This window comes from Ornithorhynchus anatinus, chromosome 18 (genome assembly GCF_004115215.2).
Source record: "Ornithorhynchus anatinus isolate Pmale09 chromosome 18, mOrnAna1.pri.v4, whole genome shotgun sequence".
Lineage (NCBI taxonomy): Eukaryota > Metazoa > Chordata > Mammalia > Monotremata > Ornithorhynchidae > Ornithorhynchus > Ornithorhynchus anatinus.
The window spans coordinates 40497260-40523898 of record NC_041745.1 but is presented as its reverse complement, the minus strand read 5'-3'; the positions used below and the strand labels follow the sequence as shown (position 1 = coordinate 40523898).

Here is a 26639-nt window from a genome sequence, read left to right as displayed (position 1 = left end):
TCAAATCCAGTGCTCCTCCCAGAGTCAGTGTTCAATACATCCGATTGATTGATTGACTTCAGTGCCCTCACCCCTAGTGTTCAGCCAGGTGTACAAAGAGTGGGACAGGAAGAGGGGAGGGAGCAAAGAGGGAGGGATAGGTGGGGAAAGGTGTTTTCATTCTCAAGGCCTCAAACTGTGACACCACCTGCCTCCTCCCTCACTGGGGCTGCACAGACTCACCCGCCCACACACCCTCCCTCCACGTAGCAACACGAGTCATCCGTTGGTATCTATTAAGCGCCTCCTGAGTTGCTGAGAGCACTTTACTTAGAACAGTCCAGTGCTTAGAACAGTGCTTGGCACATAGTAAGCACTTAACAAATACCATCATTATTACTGGTGTTCGGAATTGGGAGTTCAAGTGCCACAAGCTGTTAGTTCATTGTTTCTAAGAAATGTGCTTATAGTATTTGTTAAACACGTACTACATGTCAGGTGCTGTACTACGCGCTGGGGAGGTTTCAAGCAAATCGAGTTGGACACAGACCCTGTCCCAAGTAGGGTTCACAGTCTCAACCCCCATTTTCCAGATTCATTCAGTTGTATTTATTGAGCGCTTACTGTGTGCAGAACACTGACCCAAGTGCTTAGAATGTACAATTTGGCAACAGAGGCAATCCCTGCCCAACAACGGGCTCACAGTCTATATATTATTTATTATTCTATTTATTTTGTTAATGACGTGTATATATCTATAATTCCATTTATCTTGATGATAGTGACGCCAGGCTAGTTGTTTGTTTTGTTTCGTTGTCCGTCTCCCCCGTTGTGAGCCCGTTGTTGGGCAGTGATTGTCTCTCTCTGTTGCCAAATTGTACATTCCAAGCGCTTAGTACAGTGCTGTGCACATAGTAAGCGCTCAATAAATACTTTTGAATGAATGAATAAAAGGGGGAGACAGACAACAAAACAAAATGAGCAGACAGGCAGATGAGGCCCAGAGAAGTGAAGTGACTTGCTCAAAGATACACAGCAGACAAGTGGCAAAGCTGGGATTAGAACCCATGAGCTTCTGACTCCCAGGGCCATGCCCTATCCACTAGGATGCTCCTCTTCTGTGATATTTTTCTGCTGTGTTAAGTGCTGCTTATCACGAGGTAACCTGAGATAAAACTTCCCCTGAAGCAATAGGTCAAGAGCACTACCCTCAGGCTTGAGAGAGCACAAGAGAAGCAAGACGCTCTTTCCCTGCCTTCAAGGCATGCAAGGCAAGGGAGATACAGGACATCGCATACTGGCACTATACTAAGCGCACGTTTGCCCAGATGGACGCTGTCTTTATGCAATTCACTGAGAGGCAATTCCTCTGTCCTGGTCCCCGGCTGAGCGTCCTGTTTCCCTGAAGATTTTGGTGTTTGATTCATGTTTGCATTCATAACAATGTCTGACTCCCCCTCTATACTGTAAGCTCTCTATGGGCAGGGAAGGTGTCTGCTACCTGCCACTTGTCTGCTGTGTGACCTTTGGGCAAATCGCTTCACTTCTCTGTGCCTTAGTTACCTCAGCTGTAAAATGGGGATTAGGACTGCAAGCCCCACATGGGACCAGGGACTGTGTCCGACCTAATTTGCTTGTATTCACCCCAACGACTTAACCCTAACAAAGACCACAATCATTATTATCATTATTATTTTGTGTCATTTGTTTTTGGGGGGGTTTATTATATTTCTTAAGCACTATGTGTCAAGCACTGTTCTTAGCGCTGGGGTCGATGCAGGTCAGTCAGGCTGGATACAGTCCTTGTCCCACATGGGGCTCACCGTCTTGGTAGGAGGGAGAATAGGTCATGAATCCCCATTTTGCAGTTGAGGAAACTGAGCCACAGAGAAGTGAAACAACTTGCCCAAAGTCTCACAGCGGGCAGGTGGATGAACCATGATCTGAACCCTTGTCCTTTGGCTTTTAGGCCAGTGCTTTATCCACTAGGCCACTCTGCTTCCTCATTACCTGTTTAATGAAAGCCTCCCCCGACCCCACCCCAAAAGGACAAAAAATAAACTTGAGATCACGGGGATGAAAAGGCGGCATCTTTTGTTCCTTTATCGTGGCCCCATTTTTCCTTTCATTTGTCGTGTACCTGACTTCATTTCCGAGAAAGTTTTGTCTCAGCTTACCCAATGATAAGGAAATGCTGTAGGAACAATAAACTGCCCATTGCACTTGAACTCCCAATTCCAAACTCCAGGGTAGGTGGAAATTACAGCCCACAGTCTACATTTTACAAGGTTTCAAATCAGTTGTTGTAATTGGATTAAAGTGCACCTTCCCCTCTAGAGTCATTTGGAGAGAGAGAAAGAGAAAGCTGGCTGCAGCTGGCTTGGGAAAATCTAGCAAGGGGGAAAAAAAACAGTTTTGGAGAGCGAAGCTGGTGGTGACCTGCCTGCTAGAATAGAATATAATCATCCAGCTAATAATTGTGGTATTTGTTAAGCACCTACTATTTGCCAAGCATTGTGCTAAGGGCTGAAAGCTGGTGGTAACCTGCCTGCCAGAATGGAATATAATCATTAAAATAATTGTGGTGTGTGTTAAGCACTCACCATTCATTCAGGCATATTTATTGAGCACTTACTGTGTGCAAAGCACTGTACTAAGCCCTTGGAAAATACAATTCAGCAACAGATAGAGACAATCCCTTCTCAACAACAGGCTCACTATGTGCCAAGCATTGTGCTAAGTGGTGTACGTTTGTGGCCGGCAGGGAATCTGTCAGTTTATTGTTATAGTGTACTCTCCCAAGTACTTAGTGCAGTGTTTTGCGCACAGTAAATGCTCAGTAAATACGATTGAATGAATGAATATGGTAGATATAAGATGATCAGGTCCCACATGAGGTTCACGGTCTGTCGGAGGGAGAATAGCCTACAAATCCTTATGGAAGGCTCATCTCCTCCAAGAGGCCTTCCCTTACTAAGCCCCCCCTTTCCTCTTCTCCCACTCCCTTTTGCATCGCCCTGACTTGTTCCCTTTGTTCTTCGCCCTTCCCAGCCCCACAGCCCTTATATCCATATCTGTCATTTATTTGTATTGATGTCTGCCTCCCCCTCTAGACTGTAAGCTATACTGTACTCTCCCAAGCGCGTAGTACTGTGCTGTACACACAGTAAGCGCTCGATAAATATGATTGAGTGAATGAATAATGATGATAGTAATGATGGTATCTGTTAAGCGCTTACAATGTGCCAAGCACTGTTCTGAGCACTGGGGGAGATATAAAGTAATCAGGTGGTCCCACGTGGGGCTCACGGTCTTAATCCCCATTTTCCAGATGAGGTCACTGAGGCACAGAGAAGTTAAGTGACTTGCCCAAAGTCACACAGCTGACAAGTGACGGATCAGGGTCTAGAACGCATGACCTCTGTCTCCCAAGCCCATGCTCTGATGTCGAGTTGCAGGGGAGGCACGATGGGGGCAGCATTTTAAGACTACCTTTTGTCCCAAATTGAGGCATGTAAGTTTCCTTTGCCTCACTGTCTGGGTGTTTTCCCACCAGAGATTCTCCCGAGGCTTCTCACTTTGGGGATTATTAGCCCGTGGGATTCATTTGCAGCTGGGATAGAAGTTTAGGGCTGAGTGTTTAGCTGCCAGAGCACAGAATTAGGGAAAAATAGCCCCCACTGGAATGTGCAGAGAAGACCTAGAGGAAGCCAGCAGACGGAGGATGGGGTGAGGGAGGGACAGTTGCCATTCATTTGCACTGCAGCCAGCTGGCTTCCAAGGGATTTGTCGTCCCATAATGTACGGGAAAAACCCTTTCTCGATGGTGGCCCCAACTTGGAAAAAACCGAAAACCCTAGCTGTCACCAGCCAGCCTGGGGAAATGAGTCTCTGACATGAAATGCTTCCATGCGATCAGAGTGATTCAGGTCGAACAGCAAATCCACGGAATTTAATAAGCACCCACGGTGTGCCGAGCACTGGACTGAGTGCGAGTTAGCAGACATCGACCCCTGCCCTCAAGGAGGTGACAGTTGAGCTGCGCGGAGGCGGATGCTGAACTGATTTATGATCAGGAGGAAGAAGAAGTGGATGCGGATATGAATATGTCCTTCAGTGGATGGGCACGCCCATCTGTATGTGCAGAATTGCTTCCGCCAGTTGTGAGTGAACAAGTGTGTAGCTGGTGAGAAGCAGTGTGGCTTAGTGGATAGAGCACGGGTCTGGGATTGAGAAGGACATGGGTTCTAATCCCGGCTCCGCCACATGTCGGTTGTGTGATCTTGGGCAAGTTACTTCACTTCTCTGTGCCTCGGTTACCTCATCTATAAGAGGGGAATAAGAGTGTGAGCCCTGCATGGGACAGGGACTGTGTCCGGCGTGATTAACTTGTATCTACCCTTGCACTTAGAACATTGCTTGGCACATGGTAAGTGCTTAACAAGTACCATAATAATAATGATAATAATAATACTTATTATTATGAAGTGCTCCTGCCAGTTGTGAATGCACAAGAGTGTAGCTGGTGCAGAAATTCTCCCACACTGGATGTCAGTGCTCAAAGGTGTAGCGGGTCAGAAGTGATCCCGCCAGTTGTGAGTACACAAGGGTGTAGCTGGTGCAGAAGTTCTGAGGGGGCAGGTGGTCAGGGGAAGATGAATTCATTGGGGAACACTTCAGATGTTCTTCTCCTTGCCTTGGAAAGAAGGACACCCACCCCCAAAAACGGGGGGTCTGGGCAAGGAAGAGCCAGGATGGGCTTCGGATGGGTGGGCTTCACCAGTAACTTGGAGGGGGAGCCCAGCTCCCGGAGATGCCCAACCATGGAGGAGTAAGGACTGAACATGATGATAATAACAGCAATTTTGGTATCTGTTAAGCACTTACTATGTGCCAGGCACTGTACTAAGCTCTGGGGTAGATGCAAGCAAGATGGCATAGTGGATAGAGCCTGGGCCTGGGAGTCAGAAGGATCTGGGTTCTAATCCCGGCTCCGCCACTTTGAGAAGCAGCGTGGCATAGTGGATAGAGCATGGGCCTGGGAGTCTGAACGTCATAGGTTCTAATCACGGCTCCACCCCTTGGCTGCTGTGTGACCTTGGGTAAGTGACTTCACTTCTGTGCCTCAGTTCTCCCTTCTGTCAAATGAGTATTGAAACTGTGCCCCATGTGGGACAGGGACTGTGTCCAACTTGATTTGCTTGTATCCACCCCCGCGCTTAGCACAATTCCTGGCCCATAGCACTTTATAAATATCATAATAATTATTATTATTATTTACAAGCAAATCAAGTTGGATACAGCCGCCGTTCCACATGGGGTTCACAATCTCAATCCCCATTTTACAGATGAGGCCCAGAGAAGTAAAGCGACTTTCCCAAGGTCACACAGCAGACAAGTGGCGGAGCCAGGATTAGAATGCATGACCTTCTGACTCCCAGGCCCGGGCTCCATCCACCAGGCCACGGCCCTAATGTAAACCTCGGTCATGTTCCTGGACTCTCTGACGCCCCAAAAGGGCAATAGGCCAATGCCTATGTGCCTCCTTGCACGCCGTCCACCGCAGCCATCCGTCAGACCTGCCAGCCTTGCCCTCTCGTACGTGATGTTTCCCTTGAGCGGGTCCAAACTGTTTAGTCTTTGGGTTATTTTGCTGTCACTTCCTTTGTTTGATTTGCCTGGAAGTGGCCAAGGGGGTTCCTTAAAGAAAGGGTCGTTAAACCATCTCTGAGGGAGGAAGGCGGACACTCCCGGGGGTTTCGGGCTCTTCTTTGTCGGGCTTTGTTCTATGTGTATGTGTGTATGTGTGTGTGTGTGTGTGTGTGAGGGGCACAAATGGGCTGTGGAGCACACGTCTTCTCTTACCTCTCCCTGCCCGTCACAAGACACTCACCATTGTGTTTGAGACATCAGGTCTCCTCAGTGGAATTCAGACACCCACAGCCACTCTGAACTAATTTTTGAGGGACCACAGCTCCCTTAAAAGCCGCGCTGCCCTCACCTCAGGCTGCCGGCCATGGGGTCTGAATTTGAAACCCTCCCGTGGCAGATGGGCGTCACTCAGTGGGCGTTTGCCAGTTTGGTCTTTCCACAGGGAGCAGTGAGGCTTCTTTTCACTTGAAGAGACATTTAAGCCACGATGTAAGCTCATTGTGGGCAGGGAATGTGTCTGCTTATTGTTGTATTCTCACACGTGCTTAGAACAGTGCTCCGCACACAGAAAGCATTCAATGAATGCAATTGAATGAATGAATTGGGAATTTTGAGAGGTTTGTGTGTGTGTGTGGTGGCAGCAGCAGCCGGGGGATGTTGCTTAGATTACTGGTTCGTTATGGGTTTGTTTTGCATCTCAGCAAGTTTTGGCAGCGCCTCTCACTCCCACAAGAGGCGAGATCAGGCGACTGGAGGCAATTCAGGAAAATTCAGAATCGTTTGTCCATCCCAGTCGTGTTCCCTGTACGGTTATTCAGTTTTCTGACTCACCTTGCGCTGTCTCCACTGCTCAGTTTAGTCCTTCAGTGGTATGTGTTGAGCATTACTGCATGCAGAGCACTATTCTGAGCCCTGGGGAGAGTAAAATACAAGAAAACCGGTAGGGATGACCCAATCAGTTAATCAATTGATTGTATTTATAGAGTGCTTACTGAGTGTGGAGAACTACACTGAGTGCTTGGGAAAGTATAATATAACAGAGTTGGTAGAAAAGATCCAGTCCCTTCATCAATCCATTGTATTATAGAGTATTTACTATTTGCAGAGCACTATACTAAATTCTTGGGAGAGTACAATATAACAAAATTGAATATACTTCCCTACCCATAATGAGCTGACAGTCTAGCTGGGGAGACAGATATTAAAATATATGAAGATGGGAGAGTATAAAGCAATTGGGGGTGGTGTAACAAATTAATAATAATAATAATAATTATGGTACTTGTTAAGCACTTACTATGTGCCAAGCACTGTTCTAAGTGGTGGGGTAGATACAAGTTAATCAGGTTGGACACAGTCCCTGTCTCACATGGGGCTCACAGTATTAATCCCCATTTTATAGATGAGGTAACTGAGGCCCAGAGAAGTGAAAAACTTGCCCAAGGTCACACAGCAGACATTGAGGAGCCATCCCCTTAAAGGGGACTCCTTTCCGTTTCCAAGCTCCTGGCTACCCTCTCCTTCTCCCCAACGAACACTGGGGTGTGTGATGGAGAGGAAAGCTCTGCTTCAAAAGGCACCATTTGTGGGGGTGGCAGACAGATGTAAGCATACCTAGAAATAGAGGCACCCAAGTGAATGAATGTGCGCATATTCAAATGCTGGCAGAAGTCTATGTAAACTTAGGTGGGGAGGGAGCAGAGAGGGTGGATACCAAGCACTCCCATTTATGTAATTTTAGGATTTCAGGGTTCCCAAGGGATACACCTGGAAAAAAATTCCCACACACAAAATAGACATTCCGGGAAAATTTTTACATAGCCGGCTAGTTCCCCTGAAATGCAGAGTAAACACCTGATGCTGGGGGAGAGAGGGAGGGTCAGAGCGTTCAGGGTGGAAAAATAGAATGAAACGCACGCTTGGGCCTGAATGTAAAAATGACTGTTCAGCTCAATCGCCCCCTGTTTTCTTCTTTATTTTCCTTACTGCAGAAGAATTCTAAAACTGTTGATTATGGTAGTTGTTCCATGTTGATTCTCTGCCAAGCCCTGTGTTAAGCACTGAAGTAGGTATGAACCAATCAGATTTGACCAGTTTTGGTGTGGGGTTCAGTGTATAAGAAGGAAAGCAGGTATTTTATCCCTGATTTACAGATGAGGAAACTGAGGCCCAGAGAGGTTAAGCGACTGGCCCAAGGTCACACAGCAGATCAGGGCAGAGCTGGAACTGAAACCCAAGTCTCCCGACTCCCAGGAGTCTCTTTCCACTAGCCTATGCTGCCTAGAGTGAAGGTTTAAATGAAAGAGAATTGAGGAAAGATTTTTTATTTCTGGGTGGGTGTGGGCCTGTAGCTGACTGCGGGAGACCAGAGTGGCAGAGCTCTGGCATTCTGGAAGTTTGTTAGGGGTCCAGCGCTTGGGATTTTGCGGGGGAGTGGAGGTGGCCGTGGCAGAGTTTCGAGGAGCTGATGGAGGTGGAAGGCAGGTCCTGGCCTGGGTCGGCGAGGGTGTGAGTGCAAGCTGACCCCATCTCCTCTGCTCCCCATTGCCAACTTCCCGGGACCGGGGGGACCCTGGGCCATCTCGGGAGGCTGGACTGGCTCTCCACTCAGCCAGGACTTCATTGTCTTTGGAAAGAAGATAAATATTAATTCCCATCTTCTCTCCTGGCAGCCACCGCCTGGAAATTTTCTCCCTGGCTGGATCCCCAGGGACTTCGAGAGGGGTCTGGTTGATTGGTTTCCAGAAAGTAGGAAGCCATCTGCCCCTCTCCCTGGGGGTCCTCCCACCCACAGGCCCTGTTCGCTAGCATCCCTCCGCAGTGCTCCTTCTCCCTCCATCAGAACTTTGTTTATGACTGCTCCGGACGCTTGCCTCCCTAAGGCGGAAGAGTCTTGCCTTTCGGGCCTCGTGAACTGACACGTTCCTTGTGGCTTCTGGCATGGCCGAGACCCTAGGTCTGTTCCAAGATGAGGAGGGGGGGAAGAGAAGTGTGCAAGGGGATTTTTTGTTTGTTTCCAAGAGATAGAGAGGGAGTTATCTCCACCCTGATTTTGTTACTTTGTTTCATGTGGAGATATGTTCCTCAGCTGTAAAGTGGAGATAAGAGTGTGAGCCCCATGTGGGATAAGGACTGTGTCCAACCTGATTAATTTGTATAATAATAATGGTAATTCTTAAGCGCTTACTAAGTTAAGTGACTTACCCAAAGTCACACAGCTGACAAGTAACAGAGCCACATTAGAACCCAAGACCCTTGACTCCCAAGCCCGTGCTCTTTTCACTGAGACACGCTGCTTCTCTATGGCTTGTATCTACTCCAGTGCTTAGAACAGTGCTTGGAATGAAATAAGCACTTAACAAGTACCATAATCATTATTATTACCATCATTATTATTATTGTTCCTCACAGGCTTTCTGTTTCCTGCCCAAGCCAAGTGATGGTGTGCAGTGGTTTTTCCCTTGAGGAGCTTCTCTGGGGTTGGGGACCTGGCAATTGCTGCCTTGGATATATGCCCTTCCCCTCCCTGCCCCTTAGAAACAGCATGACCTATCAGAGTTTGGGCCTGGGAGTCAGAAGGACCTGGGTTCTTATTCCGCCTCCACAGTTCGTCACTATGTGACCTTGACCAAGTCACTTCATTACTCTGGGCCTCAGTTACTTCTTCTGTAAATGGGGACTGAGACTGTGAGCCCCATGTGGGACAGGGACTGTGTCCAACCTGATTAGCTTGTATCTACCCCAGTGCTTTGAACAGTGCCTGGCACATAGTAAACGCTAAGCAAATATTACAGTTATTATTACCCTCTTCTCAGAGCAAGGGGGTAGGGAATTTCTCCTTGGGAGTGGGGGATGGACTTCTGAGAGGGAGGGGCTGGGCTTCCAAGAGCAAACGGGTCATAAAGCCATCATTTTGGGTCTTTTCAACCCCGACTGGAAACTCTCAGAGCCTGTCAGGGTCCTGGGTTGAGGGGAACCTCTATGCCTCCCCCCATCTCTGTGGTTTTTGATGTTTCATGGATGGGACCCTGAAAGGAAATAGGAAATAGAAGGAAATAGACTCTCTCAGTTTAAGAAAAGAAATAATATTTGTGGTGTTTCTAAAGTGCTTACTCTGTGCCAGTTGCACTCTTAATTCCCATTTTACAAATGAGGAAACTGAGGCATAGTGAAGTGCCTTGCCCAAGATCACAGGGCAGAAAAGTGGCAGATCCAGGGTTAGAATCCAGGTCCTCTGACTCCCAGGCCCGTGCTCTATACATTAGGCCACGCTGCTTCCCTCAAGAAAAGAAAGAAAACTGAGCCTTCTGTAGGCCACTTTCATTCATTCCAAGACATTTATTGATCACCTATTGAGTGCACAGCACTGTACCAAGTGCTTGGCAAAGTTCTCCAGAAGCAAGCACTCACTCCCTGCCCACAAGTGGCTTACAGTCCACTGGAGGAAATATACGTGAGTCCTGAATAGTGGGAACAGGAGGAAGAACAAAGAAACTGCGGATCAACACAGGCATGTCAGCACCAGATAGATATCTGAGTAAATAACTGACTAAACAACTGAGTCGCCCCTCCCCCAACCACCTCAGCACCATGATGGTACTTGTTGAGCCCTTACTTTGTGCCAAGAACTGTACTAAGCACTTGGATAAATACAAGGTAATCACATTGGACATAGTCCCTGTTCACATGGGACTCACAGTGTTCATCCCCATTTTCCAGATGAGGTAGTAATAATAATAATGTTGGTATTTGTTAAACATTTACTATGTGCCAAGCACTGTTCTAAGAGTTGGGGTGAATACAGGTAATTAAGTTGTCCCACGTGGGGCTCACAGTATTCATCCCCATTTTACAGGTGAGGTAACTGAGACACACAGAAGTGAACTGACTTTCCCAAGGCCTCACAGGAGACAAGTGGCAGAGTTGGGATTAGAACCCTTAAGTCACCTTAGTATCAGATCACTTCTTTGCCAGTATTTGTATGAACCTGGGAGGATCAACAGCAGCTGGAGGGGTGAGATTCCTCACATTGTTGTACTTCTTTATATCCGTCCTCAGCGCTTGGGTTTATCCAGCGCTTAGTACAGTGTCTCCAGTGCTTAGTGCAGTGTCTGGTAAATAGGAAGCACTTAACAAATGCCATAATTATTACATGTAGAGCCAGGCGTTCACTCAGCGAATATCTGAGCTGCTTACTTTATTTCTCTTATCTTTATGTCTGTCTCCCATGCGGAGGCATCTCATAGGCAAAGAACTTGTCTTCTGTTTCTGGTGGATTCGCCCAAGCGCTTAGTACAGCCCTTTGCACCCAGTGGGTGCTCAGTAAATACCATTACCAGAACCTGCACACAGTAAGCGCTCAATAAATGCGATTGATGGATCGATTGCCAGCCTGAGGCCTTCAATGGGAGCAGAGTGCCTCTGACCCCCTCACCATCTCTCTCGGAGGTCACAGATCAGACTCAGGATGCTAACCAGCGTGGCTCATTGGAAAGAGCATGGGCTTTGGAGTCAGGGCTCATGGGTTCGAATCCCAGCTCTGCCACTTGTCGGCTGTGTGACTGTGGGCAAGTCACTTAACTTCTCTGTGCCTCAGTTCCCTCATCTGTAAAATGGGGATCAAGACTGTGAGCCCCACGTGGGACAACCTGATTCCCCTATGTCTACCCCAGCGCTCAGAACAGTGCTCGGCACATAGTAAGCGCTTAACAAATACCAACATTATTAACCGAGCACAGCAGCTAGTGTGGAGCTGTCTCCTCTAGGAGGCGGGACTGTTTCCAATTCTCTTTGTCGCCCTGGCTGGCTTCCAGATTCTGGCCTTCAGGGCACGGAAAGCCTTTTTCAGTGTGTGGGGAGAGCCCATACCTGACACAGAGGCTGAAAGGCATGGACCTGGGAGTCAGAAAGTCATGATTCCTAATCTGCTGTGTGGCCTTAGGCAAGTCACTTCACTTCTCTGGGCCTCAGTTACCTCATCTGTAAAACGGGGATTAAGACTGTGAGCCCCTTGTGGGACAGGGATTGAGTCCAATCCGATTTGTTTGTATTCACTTCAGTGCTTAGTACAGTGCCTGGCACATAGTAATTGCTTAACAAATACCATAATTAATTCCTCTAGACTGTAAACTCGTTGGATGGTACTCTCCCAAGCACTTAGTACAGTGCTCTGCACACAGTGAGTGCTCAGTAAATACAATTGAATTAACGAGCTGACATACCAGTTTCTGGGAAAGAGTGTAGAGACTTTCTGGGATTCTGGAGTTTCCCCAGAAGGTGATTTCACCCTCCTGGTGCTTCCCCAGCACCAAGGGGGTGGGGGGTGGGGGGTGGAGGGGTGGATGTCTGCTTGAAAGGTTCTTGTCAGGAAAGGACCTGTTCCCTGTTAACCCCCACCTCCTCCCTCCCTTGGGGGCAGTTGAGAAAGAGTACAAAATAAAGGAAATGTTTTTCCACCCAGCAGAAGGTGAGCATTCAGAAAGTTACAGAAAGCTGTTAGCCCAGGAAGCTGGGAGAGTGGAAAACTTGGGTAGCCTAGGAGAGGGTTGGGACGAACTCCTGAAGTCGCGGATGTGGAAATAAAATTGGCAAGTGGGGAGAGGGGTCAGATTGATGCGTGGTTGGCAGGCTATGATTTGTTCCTGGAGTGGGAATTTTTGAGCTAGATATTAGGTGGTCCCTGTGGAGTCCAATAGTAATAATAATAGTAATAATGATTGTACTTGTTAAGTGCTTACTTTGTGCCAAGCACTGTTCTAAGCACTGGAGGAGACACGAGTTAATCAGGTTGGGCACAGTCCCTGCCCACATGGGGCTCATATTCTTAATCCCCATTTTACAGATGAGGTTACTGAGACCCAGAGAAGTGAAGTGACTTGCCCCAGGACACGCAGCAGACGTGGCGGAGCGGGATTAGAACACAGGTCCTTCTGAGTCCCCGGTCCATGCTTCATCCACTGAGCCATGCTGCTTCTCACACTGGGAAAGTCCAAGAGAAGGATAAGACACATTCCTGACACATAAGAATTGCATACCAATGGGAGAAGCAGCCTGAAAATACATACAATCAGTCAATCATATTTATTGAGTGCTTACTGTGTGCAGAGCACTGTACCAAGCTCTTGGGAGAGTACAGTATAACAGACATATTTGCTGCCCACAATGAAGTTACAGTCTAGACGGCGGGGGGAGATAGATGTTAAATAAATAAATTACAGATATGTTTGTAAGTGCTCTGGGGCTGGGGATGGGTGGGGGGAGGATGAATAAATACAGCAGGTCAGGGCGAAGCAGGAGGGAGTGGAAGAAAAGGAAAAGAGGGTTTATTCAGGGAAGGCCTCTTGGAGGAGATGTGCCTTCAATAAGGTTTTGAATGGGGGGGAATCGTCTGTTGGACAGAAAGAGGGAGGACATTCCAGGCCAGAGGCAGGATGTGGGTGAAAGTTCAGCGGTGAGATGGACGAGATGAAGGTCCAGTGAGTAGGTTGGTATTAGAGGAGCGAAGTGTGTGGGCTGGATTGTAGTAGAGCAACCAGGTAGGTAGGAGCAAGGTGTTTGACTGTACAGATGGAAGAATCAGATTAGGTATAATAATAATTATGGTATTTGTTAAGCACTTACTATGTGCCAAGCACTGTTTAAGCACTGGATAGAAGATCTGACAATCGATTACCCATCTACACATAAGAGCTGGGGAAAGGCACAGATGACTAGACAGACGAGACAGAGCTGGTGAGGAATTTACTGGCCCAGGCTGATGGCTGGTGGTCCGAGTAGTGCTTCTCTGTGTCCAGCAGACCAAAGAGCTATCCAGGGGCTGCGTTCAGTCAATCAATCCTATTTATTAAGCGCTTTCTGTGAGCAGAGCACTGGACTAGGCACTTAGGGGAGTACAGTATAAAAGAGTTGGTAGACATATTCCCTGCCCACAAAAAGCTTATGGTCTAGAGAGGGGCGTTCTTCTTGTAATAGCCACAGGTACGGTGTTGATCTAGCAGCTATCAAACGCAAACGCACAATCGCCACCCACGGCCTGTTCCTTGGCCACAGGGAACTTACACTCTAATGGAAGCTTGTAAGATCTGGTAGAGGATGATCGGTTCAGAGACTGGGATGGAGGCTCCCAGGTGAGGCTGCCTCCCTTCCTCCTTCCCCCTTCCCTTTCTTTGTCTCCTCCCTCCCTCTTTCTCTCTCCACAAATGTGTCTCACTTGGAGCAGCAGCATGGCCTAGTAGATAGAGCCCGGGCCTGGGAGTTAGAAGGTCATGAGTCCTAATCCTGGCTCTGCCACCTGTCTGCTGTGTGACGTTGGGCACATCACTTCCCTTCTCTGGGCCTCAATTCCCTCGTCTGTAAAATGGGGATTAAGACTGTGAGCCCAGTGTGGGGCAGGGACTGTGTCCAATACGACTTGTTTAGATTCTCCACCGGTGTTTAGTACAATGGCTGGCCCATAGTAAGCGCTTTACAAGTAGCACAATTATCACTATTATTATTATTGAAAATTTGTTGTCGGTGGGCACGCCAATCTTGTCCGGTCAGACCAGGCTTGTGCCTCCAGGCTTGGGAGCAGGCTTCCAAGATGGCTTTCTTTACGTGAGGCTGGAACACAGTAAGCAGATGCTATCTCTCCCCCAAAGATAAGTGTGCTGGACACACAGGTAATCCTGCTTTTTCAGAGTTGTGGAAATAAAGGAATGTGCAAAATGCCATGCTTAACTGAGGTCCCCTCATGACCCCTAGGATATTGGTCATTCATAATATTATACTGAATTCAAAACCTTCTATTATACTGAATTCATTTCAACCCAATACCCCAAATCTGGTAAACAGCGTGTTTTGATTTTTGAAATGGAGCAGTGTGGTCCAGTGGAAAGAGTGTGCATATGTGTGTAGGAGTCAGAGACCCAGATTCTAATCCCAGCTCTGCCTCACTGCATGCTATGTGCCTTTGGACCAAACATTTAAACTCTCTGGGCCTCAGTTTTGCATATGTAAAATGAGGCCAAAAGACCTGCCCTCACCCTCTAAATATGTGAACCCCAGGATAGGACAGAAACCGGTTCCCATCTCTTATCTACCACCCTGATGAGCACAGTGCTTGGCACTAGTAGGTGCTCCATAAATACGATCGTGCTTGTCATCATCATGCTTTTATGTGGATTATAATAGAACAGAGATTTCCATCCCCATTGGAAGACACCCTGGGAAAGCAAAACGCGTAAATTGACATGGTAAAAAACCACCCTAACAGTCGATCCTGGTGCCTTGCATTTTCTAAGGTACGATTGATGAGATGTCAGGAAGATTGCCACTTAATGGAGGTGGTTTTTTTCAGACCTAGAGCAAGGGCCCCACTCTGTCAGAGACCACGGGTTGGAGAAATCTAAACATTGGGAAATGAACCAGCTTTGGAGTCATTCTCTAATCCTCTCGCGAAGCGTCGAACGCACGCCAAGTTATATATAAAGCTTAAAAGACCCACGATGCATCTTCCTCCCTTCCTTATCAGGAGGGGCGAGATTCCAAATCTACGCTCTTCAACCTCGGGGTGTTTGTCATCTAGCCTGACGGGGACTGGATGGGATTTCTGAGTGGTTTTTCAAGGGGCTGGCTGACCCATTAGGAGGAATTACACACATTTTTAAAGAAGGTGTATTTCGGGTTGGCCGTTAAGAGGATTTCCAAGAAAACGTGTCAGCAGCCCCAAGCCACGAGGTTCGTCTCGAGTGGATGAGGAATCGTTCTCCAATTTCCAAACTCAAGACTCCACTTTACCAGATCATCCGTGTTGAAGGTGTCAGGAGACCCGGGCGGCCGTGCCCGTTAAAGACGTAGTGAATGTCTCTCGTGTCAGGTTGGCCGTGACGTTTGAATTACGGTTTTTATGTCAGCAGCGGTGGTGACTGGTATCTCGGATGGCGTGTCAGAAATCCCAGGGCGGTTAATCGGACCGTGGTGTTTGGTTGCGTGGTCACTGAATGGGCAAGGAGCATGAATGGGGCCTGGCCTTTACTGAATGAATGAGTGAATTCGATAAACAGTGGTACTTAAGTCCTTATGTGGAGAGCACTCTGCTAAGCACAGGGGTAGATACAGTACAATCAGATTGGACACAGTCTCTAATAATAATAATAGCAGCAATGATATTTACTAATAATAATGATGGTATTTGTTAAGCGCTTACTGGTTTACAGTGCCAGTTACTGTACTAAGCGATGGGATAGATATAAGGTAATCAGGTTGGACACAGTCCCTTTCCCACAAAGGGTTCACAACAGTAATAGTACTTTTTGTTAAGTGCTAGCTTTTTTTATAGTATCTGTTAAGCGCTTACTATGTGCCAGGCACTGTACCAAGCACTGGGGTAGATGCAAGCTTTTCATTTTGGACACGGTCCCTGTCCTACCTGGGGCTCAGTCTCCTTCCCCATTTTACAGATGAGGCAACAGAGGCACAGAAGTGAAGTGCCTTGCCCAAGGTCACAGAGCAGGCAAATGATGGGACCAGGATTAGAACCCAGGTCCCTCTGACCGTAAGGCTCGTGCTCCCTCCACTAGCCCATGCTGTTTCTTCCGCTGCTCACTATGTGCCGAGCACTGTACTGAGCTTGGGAAATTCATTTAGCTAAAGACTCCTCCTCGGCACTGCCCCCGCCACTGTTTATGAGCGGTCCACAAAGCCCCAAATGCTCGCCCCTCCCCGGCAGCAGTACAGACAAAATAGCGAAGCGGTTGAGAAAGAGACAGTAACTGTCAGTGGCACCTCAGCTTGAGGAAAGTCGAAACCAATAAAGCAAATGGTTTTACCCAGAGAGTAGCTGCTTCTGAATTTCCCCGTGACTCTGCCCAACACCACCAGATTACCAAGGGAAGTCTTTAAACAAGCATTGAATAGCAGCCTGGGTTAATAAAATCAACTGCAGGGAGGCGAGATCATGCAGTCCTTATTGTTGGAGCCATAAAACTGTCTTGCATTCACCTCAGCGCTTAGTACTGTACTTGGCACATAGTAAGGCTTTAATAATTACTATCAATCTTATAATTATCGGTAGTAGAAATATCACTGTAACAGGGTTAATGGCAAAAAGGTCAAGGCTCAGTGGTAATTTAGAAAAGCGATGAAAGCAATCAATCTCAATAGTATCTATTGAGCATTTACGCTGTGCAGAGTACTTTATTATGTACCCTTGTTGTACAAAGGTATGCTCATTGTGGGCAGGGAATGTGTCTGTTGTATTGTTATATTATACTCTCCCAAGCGTTTAGTACAGTGCTCTGCACACGGTAAGTGCTCAATAAATACGACTGGCTGACTGCAAGAGAGTTAGTAGACATGATCCCTGCCCTTAAGTAGCTTGCAGTCTAGTGGATCATAGCACAGTGTGGGGAGGGAGGGAGACAGCAGGTATCTTATCCCAATTTGACAGATGAGGCGACTGAGGCCCAGAGAGGTTAGGCGGGCCGGCCAGAGTCCCACAGCGGGCCGGGGGCAGAGCTGGGATTAGTGTCCAGGCCTCCTGACTCCAAATCCTGCGCTCTTCCCTTCCCCCTCAGACCAGGCTGTCTCCTTGGGGCTGAATCTGCCCTTCTGTGCCACCTGGGTAATTCCTGGCCCAATAGCTGGCACAAGAGGACTTTTTGCTGGCGATGAAGAGGAGAAGCCCTCTCCCAAACATTTTTAAGGGGAAACACACCCGATAGCCGACAGGCATGTTTCCCCACCTCTGGGATGGGGTCAGGGTGGAGGAGGGAGCCCGGAATTGGGAAAGTGCACAAAAAATGCCCAGGAAGCAACCGGGCCCCAGGCTGTCTCTTCAAGTTAACCCGGATCCTACCAGCATGAACTGCTGGATAGAGCCTGGGCCTGGGAGTCAGAAGGCCATAGATCCTAATCCCGGCCCTGCCATTTGTCTGCTGTGTGACCTCGGGCGAGCCACTTAACTGCGCTGTGCCTCAGTTCCCTCATCTTGCAAAATAGGTGGGATCTGGACCATATCCAATCTGATTAGCTTGTACCTACCCCAGTGCTTAGTATAGTGCCTGGGGCATTGTAAGCCCTTAACAGATACCCCCCCAGAAAGGTTCCTGAGTCTGTTGGCCGGCCCCCCATCTGTCCTTTGGCCCCAACCTGTGATCCCCTGTGGCAGTTGGGCTGTCAGGACTCAAGGAGGATGGTGGTCAATCCCTCCAGATGAAGAATGGCTTCCTCTGACTTAGACCAAGTGATCTGACACTGGGTCTGAGCATCTCCGGGCGGATCCCGGCACTTGAGTTCTTTGGTGGGGGAAGAGGGGCTGTGCGTGATGCTAATCTGAAGGGAAACCTCTCAGTCAAGGAAGCCAGTTGCCATGTGATGCCGTTGCCATGGTACTTGGATATTCTCCCGACTTGCTGTACTTGAACTCCTGGAGGTTGGGGGAGAGCTGCGAGATTGCGGGGGGAGGGGGACGGAAGGTATCTGCGGCAGGGCTAGTGACTCGTGTCTGGTCTCCCATCTCCAGGAGAACACGGCGGGGAGGGGAAGGGAGAGGACCGGGGGGAGGGGGAGCGAGGGAGAGAAGGAAGGAGGAGGGAAAAGCCAGAGAAAGCAAGGGAAGGAAATCCAGTCAGATCAGTCAGATCAACCAGAACCACTGAATAGAGAAAATCGCTTCCTCTGTTCGACGGGCCGTAACGGGTGGTGTGAAACGTGGTGCCAAGATCCTGGCCGTGATGCCTGATCACAAGCCATTTGTCATCCCCTGGTACCCGATGTCCGCGGTAAACGGGGCCGAATGGAAGCCAGGGTCCCGAGGGGGCCCGGACCCCAAGCTGGGCCTTTGGTCTAACCGCGTAGGTGAGGGAAAGGCTCGGCGGGCTGGATGATGTCTTTCAGAGGCCCCGATGGAGACCCGCGTGGTAGGGATGGCCCCAGCTGGGACCCTTAGGCTAGACCCTCTGACAGGCCCCAGAGAAGCAGCACAGGCCTGGGGAGTCAGAAGATCATGGGTGGGTTCTAAGCCCCGCTCTGTCACTTGTCTGCCCTGTGACTTGGGGCAAGTCACTTCCCTTCTCTGGGCCTCAGTTTCCACATCCGTAGAATAGGGATTAAGACTCTGAGCCCCATATGGGACAGGGACTGTGTCTGACTCAATTTGCTTGTGTCCACCCCAGCGCTTAGCGCAGGGCCTGATAAGCACTTAACAGATACCACGATTATTATCACCATCACTGATGGGAACAAAGCCGACCGGTGGAATCTCTCAGAAACGCCCATTTAGCCGTGGCGAACCGAGCCGGTAAAATCTCTTTTTCTCCCTCCTGATCTCCCTGGCTGGACATTTGGGGCCCAGAGGGGTCAGGACCAGGCTTCTGCCCAGCAGAGACGGTTAAACCCCGATCCCCAAGGGACAGCTGGGTGCACTGAATGTGCTCACGCTGAGCGATCGATTGGTTCCAAGCCAGCAAGGGTTAAAGAACACCTAACTGCTAGGAGGGAGCAGAGCTAAGGGAGAGAGAGAGACACACACACACACACACACACACACAGCATTAGGGCCAGAGGGGGAGGGTGTCTACTTTGGAGCTCCTTAAACATGCCCAGGATTTCCTCCATTTTCATCCTCCCCGGACTGTCATCCCCCTCAAGAGGGAACCATCACCGCTCCCTCGTATAGGTGAGCCAGGCAGGACGCGACGACCACAGGAGCCCCTGCGGCAGCTGAGGCAGCTGGACGATTCCGGATTCCCCAGGGCTTGGCGGCAGCTGGCCGGAGGCAGGTGGCCGGATTCAGGCGAGGCAGCCTCGGGCGGTCCCCCCTGCCCGCGCTCTCCGGCTGGCCGGCAGCCCATCTTCGTGGGAAATCTCCGCCGCTTCTGACCGGGGTCCCTTGTCCATTTTGGAATTCTCTCTCTCCACCCCGCCGCCGCACGTTCATTCTTGGGGAGCTGCGGACCCTGGGGGTGCTCCAAAATGCCGGAAGCGAACTATTTGTTGTCTGTATCTTGGGGTTACATCAAGGTGGGTGAAAATGTCAGAAGACAGTAAGTCTGTGAGTCTGTTGTGTGGTGTGTGTGTGTGTGTTTCATGTGTGTTTGGAGAGGAAGGCTGAAAGCCACATCTTTCATTCCTACCTGGAAATTAAGTTCATTGTTTGACACTTTTTTTTGGCATTTCGCCGTGAGATATTTGATTGCATCTGTAGCTCATGAGAATCCCCAATGTGTACTGCCCCTCTACCCTTGACACCAACCTACCCATATCCCCCTTCCTCCCCAACCCTCCTCCTAGAGCGGTTGGGGGTTTCTCGCATTCTGTCTGGAGGAGAAACCTTGACTCCTCCTGAATAGGTGAGGGTGACTTAATTCCCTTTCAGAGTTCATTGCCACAAAACGAAATGGCCCTAGAAGATCGAACTCGGCAGCCAAGTCAGTCGTCCAGATGCATTTCCCCAGACCCGCTTGGGGAAAAGATCTGTGTTCCCTGCGTCTCCCCAAAGAGCCCCGGACGTTCCAACCTTAAGGAATCGGGTTTCTTTTCCCAGGGGACCAGCAGATCCTGACTCATTCGGGGGTTTTTATTGGTTTCAATGTGCACAAAACCTCCAGAACCTGTTGTACTTTCTTCCTGTTTGGAGTCCCTCCCTCCCCGGGGTCCCCGCGGGGGAAAAAAGACAGAAGTCTTTTCAGTGGGGCTCTTGGTCCCTTGATCAGGTTGATTGAGTGATTTCTTTCTCCCCCTAAACAGTTCAAGAGAATGCTGAACCGCGAGCTGACCCACCTGTCCGAGATGAGCCGGTCTGGGAACCAGGTTTCCGAATACATTTCCAACACATTTTTAGGTAAGGCAAATCCCGGGACCCTCCTGGTCCACTGAGGCAGGACTCGCTCAATAACAAGTCTCCTCCTCCTCCTCTTCCTCATTCTCCTCCCCCTTCTCTTTCTTTTCCTCCTCAGAGGGTCCTGAGTGTCTGGCATCGTATTCTTGCAGCTATCTGTCTTAGGCAGGCACAGTTTTTCTACCTGGGCATTTGTTCATTTTCAGTGGCCTAGCTTGAAGCAGCCTGGCTTAGTGAATAGAGCTCGGGCCTGGGAGTCAGTGGGACCTGGGTTGTAATTCTGACTTGGCTACATGTCTGCTGTAAGACCCTGGGCAAGTCACTTCACTTCTGTGAGTCTCAGTTCCCTCAACTGGAAAATGGGGATTGAGACTGTGAGCCCCATATGGGACAGGGACAGTGCCCAACCTAGTTAACTTGTATTTACCCCAGCATTTAGAACAGTACTTGGCACATAGTAAGTCCTTAATAAGTACTATTATTATTATCATTATGGGGAGAGAGGAGGGCAGGGCAGGAGAGGGGATGATTTCAAGTAGTCAATTTTGAATCAAAATGAGCATAATGTTCAAATAAGAATATTATCAAGGTACCTACTCAAACTAAGGACTTTTCCTCAGGGCTCAGCCAGCCTTCTATATGTCGCTCCAAAAACTTTGGGACTTTAGTGAAAATCTCTGTAGGCTAGGAGAAAAAAAAAATGCCATCACCCCCACCTTCCCAGATTGGCCGTTCTGCTTCCGGCAGTTTTGTTTCCCAACAGACTGGTCCAAATCGTGACCCCGGGCTCCTTCGGAAAAGCACCGGTGTCTGTCTTCCGTATGGCCTGGGAAACGGGCTGCCTCATCAGCTGCCTCACCATCCATTTTTCTGTGTCATTTTGGGGTGCCCCCACCAAGCCCCACCATGGGTTGGGCTAAACCGGTGAAACTGGTTTAGTGAAGCCTGCAGGAGCAGGCGACCTCCCCAGTCAGTCGTTCAGTAGTACTTGCCGAGCACCTGCTGGGTGTGCAGAGCACTGGGGGAGCCCTCGGGAGAGCACGATAAATAGACACATTCGGGCCCTGCCCTCAAGGAGCTCGCGGCTTAGCCATGGAGACAGACGGTGAATTAATTCAGCAGTCGGGGGGAAATGAAGGGAATGAGGAGATGAGTTAGAGCTAGGGTAGTGGCTCTGTGAGGTTCTGGGAAGACACCTTGGGACCCCTGGCATAGGGGAGAGCAGGGGCTGGGCTACTCGGGGCCTGAACCGCTCCCATGGCTGTCATGGCCCAGAGCAAAGCAAAGGAGAAAAAGGACAAGGGCAGGCACTTGCATTTTTGAACTGGCAGGGTGAAGCCAAATGGAACCACAATTCCCATGTTGTAAGGGTGATGGTCAGCTTATTAGTTGGAGTTTACTTTCTCTGTTGCACTGAGAAGATAGTCATTCATGTGCAACCTCTGAGAAACTGGGGATAGGCTCATTATGGGCAGGGAATGTGTCCAAGTCTGTTTTATTGTACTCCCCCAAGCGCTTAGCGCGGTGCTCTGCACATAGTAAGCACTCAATAAATATGATTGATTGATTGACAGGACCGGCTGGCCCGGCCTGCTGCCTCCATGCCCCTGCACCTGATTAAAGGAGTGCTTCAAGGACCGGATGAGCCAAGGTGCAAGATGGCGCTTGTCTAGGTTAAGAGCGCTCCGCTCAATCCGTCAGTGATAGAATTCTGAAGCTCTAGAGGAGAGAAACCAGAGGAATTTGCCACTGTAGAGGCCCTTCACTGAGCAGGAGCGGCAGAAATGCAGCCTCGCTCTTCATCGGGCATTTGTTCACCCCTGGTGTTCGGCCCAGGTTTTGTGTACGATCTCACCCCGGAGGAGCAGATCTTCCGGATCCGGACCCCGAAAGCATTGGGTGGAATGGGTAAACCGGGGCCCAGGCTGAGCTCCCTGGCATTCCTGGATCTCCGCATTGAACCGAAGTGGGGGTGGAGAGAGATATCCAGCCGTCATCCCCATCCGGGCGGAGGGAAACTCCTACGGCCTCCAGCCAGGCTTCTTTGTGAATGACTGCAGGAGGGGGGAGATCACCTCATTCTCTTGCTGCCGAAGGGTTCGCTCTAATTAAGCAGAGAAAAAGCGGGGCTGCCGCTGCCGCTGCCACCGCCACTGACATCATTCTGCCGAGATCCGGGCCCGAGAGACCGAATAAGCCCAACTGACAGCACCGGGCGGAGGCTGGCCACAGGAAGAAAGCCGGCCCACCGTCACCTTCCTACGTTTTAACACAAGAAGACGATGGTCACGGAAAGGATAAAAAGGCCCAATTAGCCATGAGGGGAGGTGAAAGGCACGTCTGCCCTTATACAGAAAAACCATTTCAAATCAGTGGCCTCAGCGGACTCAGCTGGGCGTTTCTGCAGCCTCCAGGACTAGGCGAGTGGGCAGTCGTGATGGGGAGAGGGTATCGGGATTACCATAAGAGTGACCGGCGGTCGCCAGCCTGAATGAATCGCTCCCGCTCCCGATGGCCATCGCTCCCGATGGCCTTTAACTGACCAGCGGGCCGCGCATCAGCCCCGATGTCCACTTCAATCCTCAGGACCTTGGCGGGGCCAGACGCCCAGGAGTTCGCTAGGGAGACAGTGGTCTGGAAGCTGACCTTTGACCGTAGGCTGAGACAAAGCTTGGAGCCAATTAAGCCCCTGGTTGAGATCAGAGACATTACTTATTTATTCCTATTAATGTCTGTCTCTCTCTCTAGATTGTAAGCTCATTATGGGCAGGGAATATGTCTACTGACTTTATTGTATTTTTGAAATGGGATGGTGATGCCAAATGGAACCACAATTCCCATGTTGCAAGGGTGATGGTCAGCTTTCTGGAGTTTACTTTCTCTGTTGCACTGAGGTGCTTAGGACAGTGCTCTGCACACAGTGAGCCCTCAGTAAAAACCACTGATTGATTGATTGAGGGGTCAGTTTCCAGACAAGGTGAACCCCTCCCAGAGTAGGAGTGATGGTATTTATTGAGCGCCTACTGGGGGCAGTTTACTGTAATAATAACGGGGGCATTTTTTAAGCATTTACTATGTGCAGAGGACTATACTAAGCACAGGGTGGATACAAGATCACTAGGTTGGATACAGACAGGGACTCACCCACATGGGACTCGCAGTCTAAGTATGAGTAAGTAGGACCTAATGTACTGTACTAAGCACTTGAGGTGTTTGTTCAGTAAGTTATTTATTGAGCGATCACAGTGTGTAGAGTACTTGGGAGGGTACAGCACAGCAATATAACAGACACATTCCCTACCCACAATGAGTTTACAGTCTAGAAGCCCTTATATTTGTGTCTTTTCGTGTTCAAAGCAGAGAAGTGGCCTATCACTCTACCGGGAAGACAGCTGTGGTAATATCTACCAATAAAGTAGCCAGAGTATGTGATTGACATGAAAATCTCTACCAATAGGCAGGGTATGTGACTGACATGGAAATCTCTACCAATAGAGGAGCCAGCGTACGCGATTGACATGTTCAGTAGATTGAACGTGGCGTAGAGGGTAGAACACAGGCCTGAGGCTCAGAATGTCATGAGTTCTAATTGCAGCTCCTCCACTTGTCTGCTGTATGAGCTTGGGCAAGTCACTTCACGTCTCTGTGCCTCAGTGATCTCATATGTAAAATGGGGATTGAAAGGGTGAGCCCCTTGTCGGACAGGGACTGAGTCCAACCCGGTTTGCTTGTATCCACCCCAGCACTTAGAACCAGGCCTGACATAGAGTAAGTACTTAACAAACATCACAATTATTATAAACGTGTGCAGAAAAGCGGGAGGAGCTGCTGGGTAAGGGCAGAATGGACAGTCCAGTCCAGCAGAGTGCCTATGGGCCTCTTCTTATGAGAAGACGCATTGTGGCCCAACCCCAAGCTTAACAAATGCCATCATTATTGTTATCGAGCATGATGTTATTTTGCTATCTTTTGCTTAAAGCCCAGAGAAAATCCTCTTGCCAAAACCAATTCTTTCTCCTCTGCTTAATAAGAACTCTCAGAACCTTGAAGGCAGTTAGCTGAAGGCAGTTTATTTAGATTAATGTCTGTCTCCCACTCTAGACTGGTATTAACATAGAAGGAACCTTTTCATGTAAGTAGAAATAGTATTTAGGCTGTAGACTGAAAGCTCTTTGTGGTCAGGGAATGTGTCTTCCAACTCTGTTACATTGGGGAAGCAGCATGCCCAGTGAAAAGTGCACAGGCCTGGAAGTCAGAGGACCTGGGTTCTAATCCTGGCGCTGTCGCTTGCCTGCACTGTACACGGTAAGCACTCAATAAACATGATTGATTAACTGGGCCTCCATTGTGTTCGGAGCACTGAACTAAGCGCTTGGGAAACAGAACAGACTCTGTTCCCTGTCCGACAGCCTGCGTATCGAGGCTGTTCTTCTGTCTGGTTATTGTATGATTGCTTGGTCTCCGCTTTGGAGAAATCCTGCCACCAGGCACGTTTTCCCATACCGAAGTGGCCCCTCGGCTGGGAGCCGCTGTGCCAAAGCCACTCCCCTTTCTGTCCTGCAGACAAACAGAACGACGTGGAGATCCCATCGCCCACGCAAAAAGACCGAGACAAAAAGAAGAAGCAGCAGCTCATGACCCAGATAAGCGGCGTGAAGAAGCTGATGCACAGCTCGAGCTTAAACAACACAAGCATCTCGCGCTTCGGGGTCAAAACGGAAAAAGAAGACCACCTGGCTAAGGTGGGTGAAGGCAGGTGGGGGGCTGGTGGGGGCCTGATTGGGGGTCGGTGGGTGGCCCAAACATATGAGCCCGTTTTTGGGTAGGGATTGTCCCTATTTGTTGCCAAATTGTACTTTCCAAGTGCTCAGTATAGTGCTGTGCACACAGTAAATGCTCAATAAACACGATTGATTGAATGAATGAATGAATTCCCCAAACGGTTCTCCAAAAAAAGCTTGCTGGGGCCACTCTGCAGGTCCCCTTGACCTGTCTGTGGACACGAGTTTTAAAGTCAAGCTAATGACATCTCTCTGGGGAAAGATAATTGCCATTAGTGTAATATAGAACAGAAGCACCGTGGCCTAGTGATACCTGGGTTCTAATCCTGGCTCTGACACCTGTCAGCTGTGTGACCTTGGGTAAGTCACTGAACTTCTCTGTGGCTCAGTTAGCTCATCTGTAAAATGGAGCCTAAGACTGGGAACCCCACGAGGGACATGGACTCTGTCCAACCTGATGAGCTTGGGTATATCCCAGCACTTAGCACATGCCTGACTTATAGTAAGTGCTTAACAAATGCCATTAAAGAAATACACACACACACACACGCACATATATATATACACACACACATCCTTTTATATATGTATATATATATCCTTTTATATACGTATATATGTATTCAGCCCTTACTGTGTGACAAGTACTCTGCTCAGCACTGGGGTGGATATGAGATGATCGGACAGGGTACAGCACCATTCCCAAACGGCACTCATGATCTAAAAGGGAGGTAAAGTGAGCCGCTTAGTCCCATTTTTCATATGGGCAAACTGAGACTCAGGGAAATTAGGTGCTTCTCCAAGGTGGGCCAGCAGCAGATCCAGAAGTAGAACCCAGATCTCCTGACTCCCAGCCCCTGCCCTTCCCAGAGGGACCCGTTCTGGCTTCCTCCGAGTTCCCGTTCGTATCACCATGTCCACGGCAAAGGGGTCCGGATGGTGCCGAGCCAGAGAGTCGACAAATAAAGGAAGAGAAACTTGTCGGTCTTTGTCGGCGGTTGCTGGGGGCAGTTTGAAATTGCCACCGTTCTGTTCCCCCTGCCCTTCCTGCCCTGCTCAAAAAGAGGAAATTGGAGGGTGGGCGGGAGAGGAGCTTTGCCTGCCAAAAGGGAGAGAGGTGGAAGAGAATGAAGGAAAGATTTCTTGGCAGTCATCAATGACAGGAGAGCAGGCTATTATGATGGCCTGACCAGAGGGTCCCTGGAAAAAAATCCCCCAGTATGGTTAGAGACGGTCTTGCTTGAAGGATGTAAGCTCCTTGCACAGTGCTCCCCCAACAGTGTGAGGTAAGTAAATCGACCCATGGCATTTTTTGAGAGCTTACTGTGTGCAGAGCACTGCACTGAGCATTTGGGAGAGTTGGCAGACACCTTCTCTGCCCACAAGAAGCTCACAGTCCATGTGAGCGA

The 26639-nt window shown here is 49.2% G+C and overlaps 1 protein-coding gene across 7 annotated transcripts in view; it reads left to right on the top strand.

Annotated features, from left to right (window-relative positions):
• PDE4B (phosphodiesterase 4B) overlaps positions 1 to 26639 on the top strand; it is a 294866-nt gene that overhangs the window by 255280 nt on the left and 12947 nt on the right. For 6 of the 7 annotated variants that reach the window (XM_029083418.2, XM_029083417.2, XM_029083416.2 and 3 more), the window contains 2 exons: positions 20359 to 20452; positions 25013 to 25191. In XM_029083418.2, coding sequence (XP_028939251.1) covers positions 20359 to 20452; positions 25013 to 25191 — 273 coding nt within the window. Of the gene's footprint in view, positions 1 to 19199; positions 19633 to 20358; positions 20453 to 25012; positions 25192 to 26639 lie in introns of those variants that run through there. The other variant, XM_029083423.2, reaches the window with a different exon arrangement.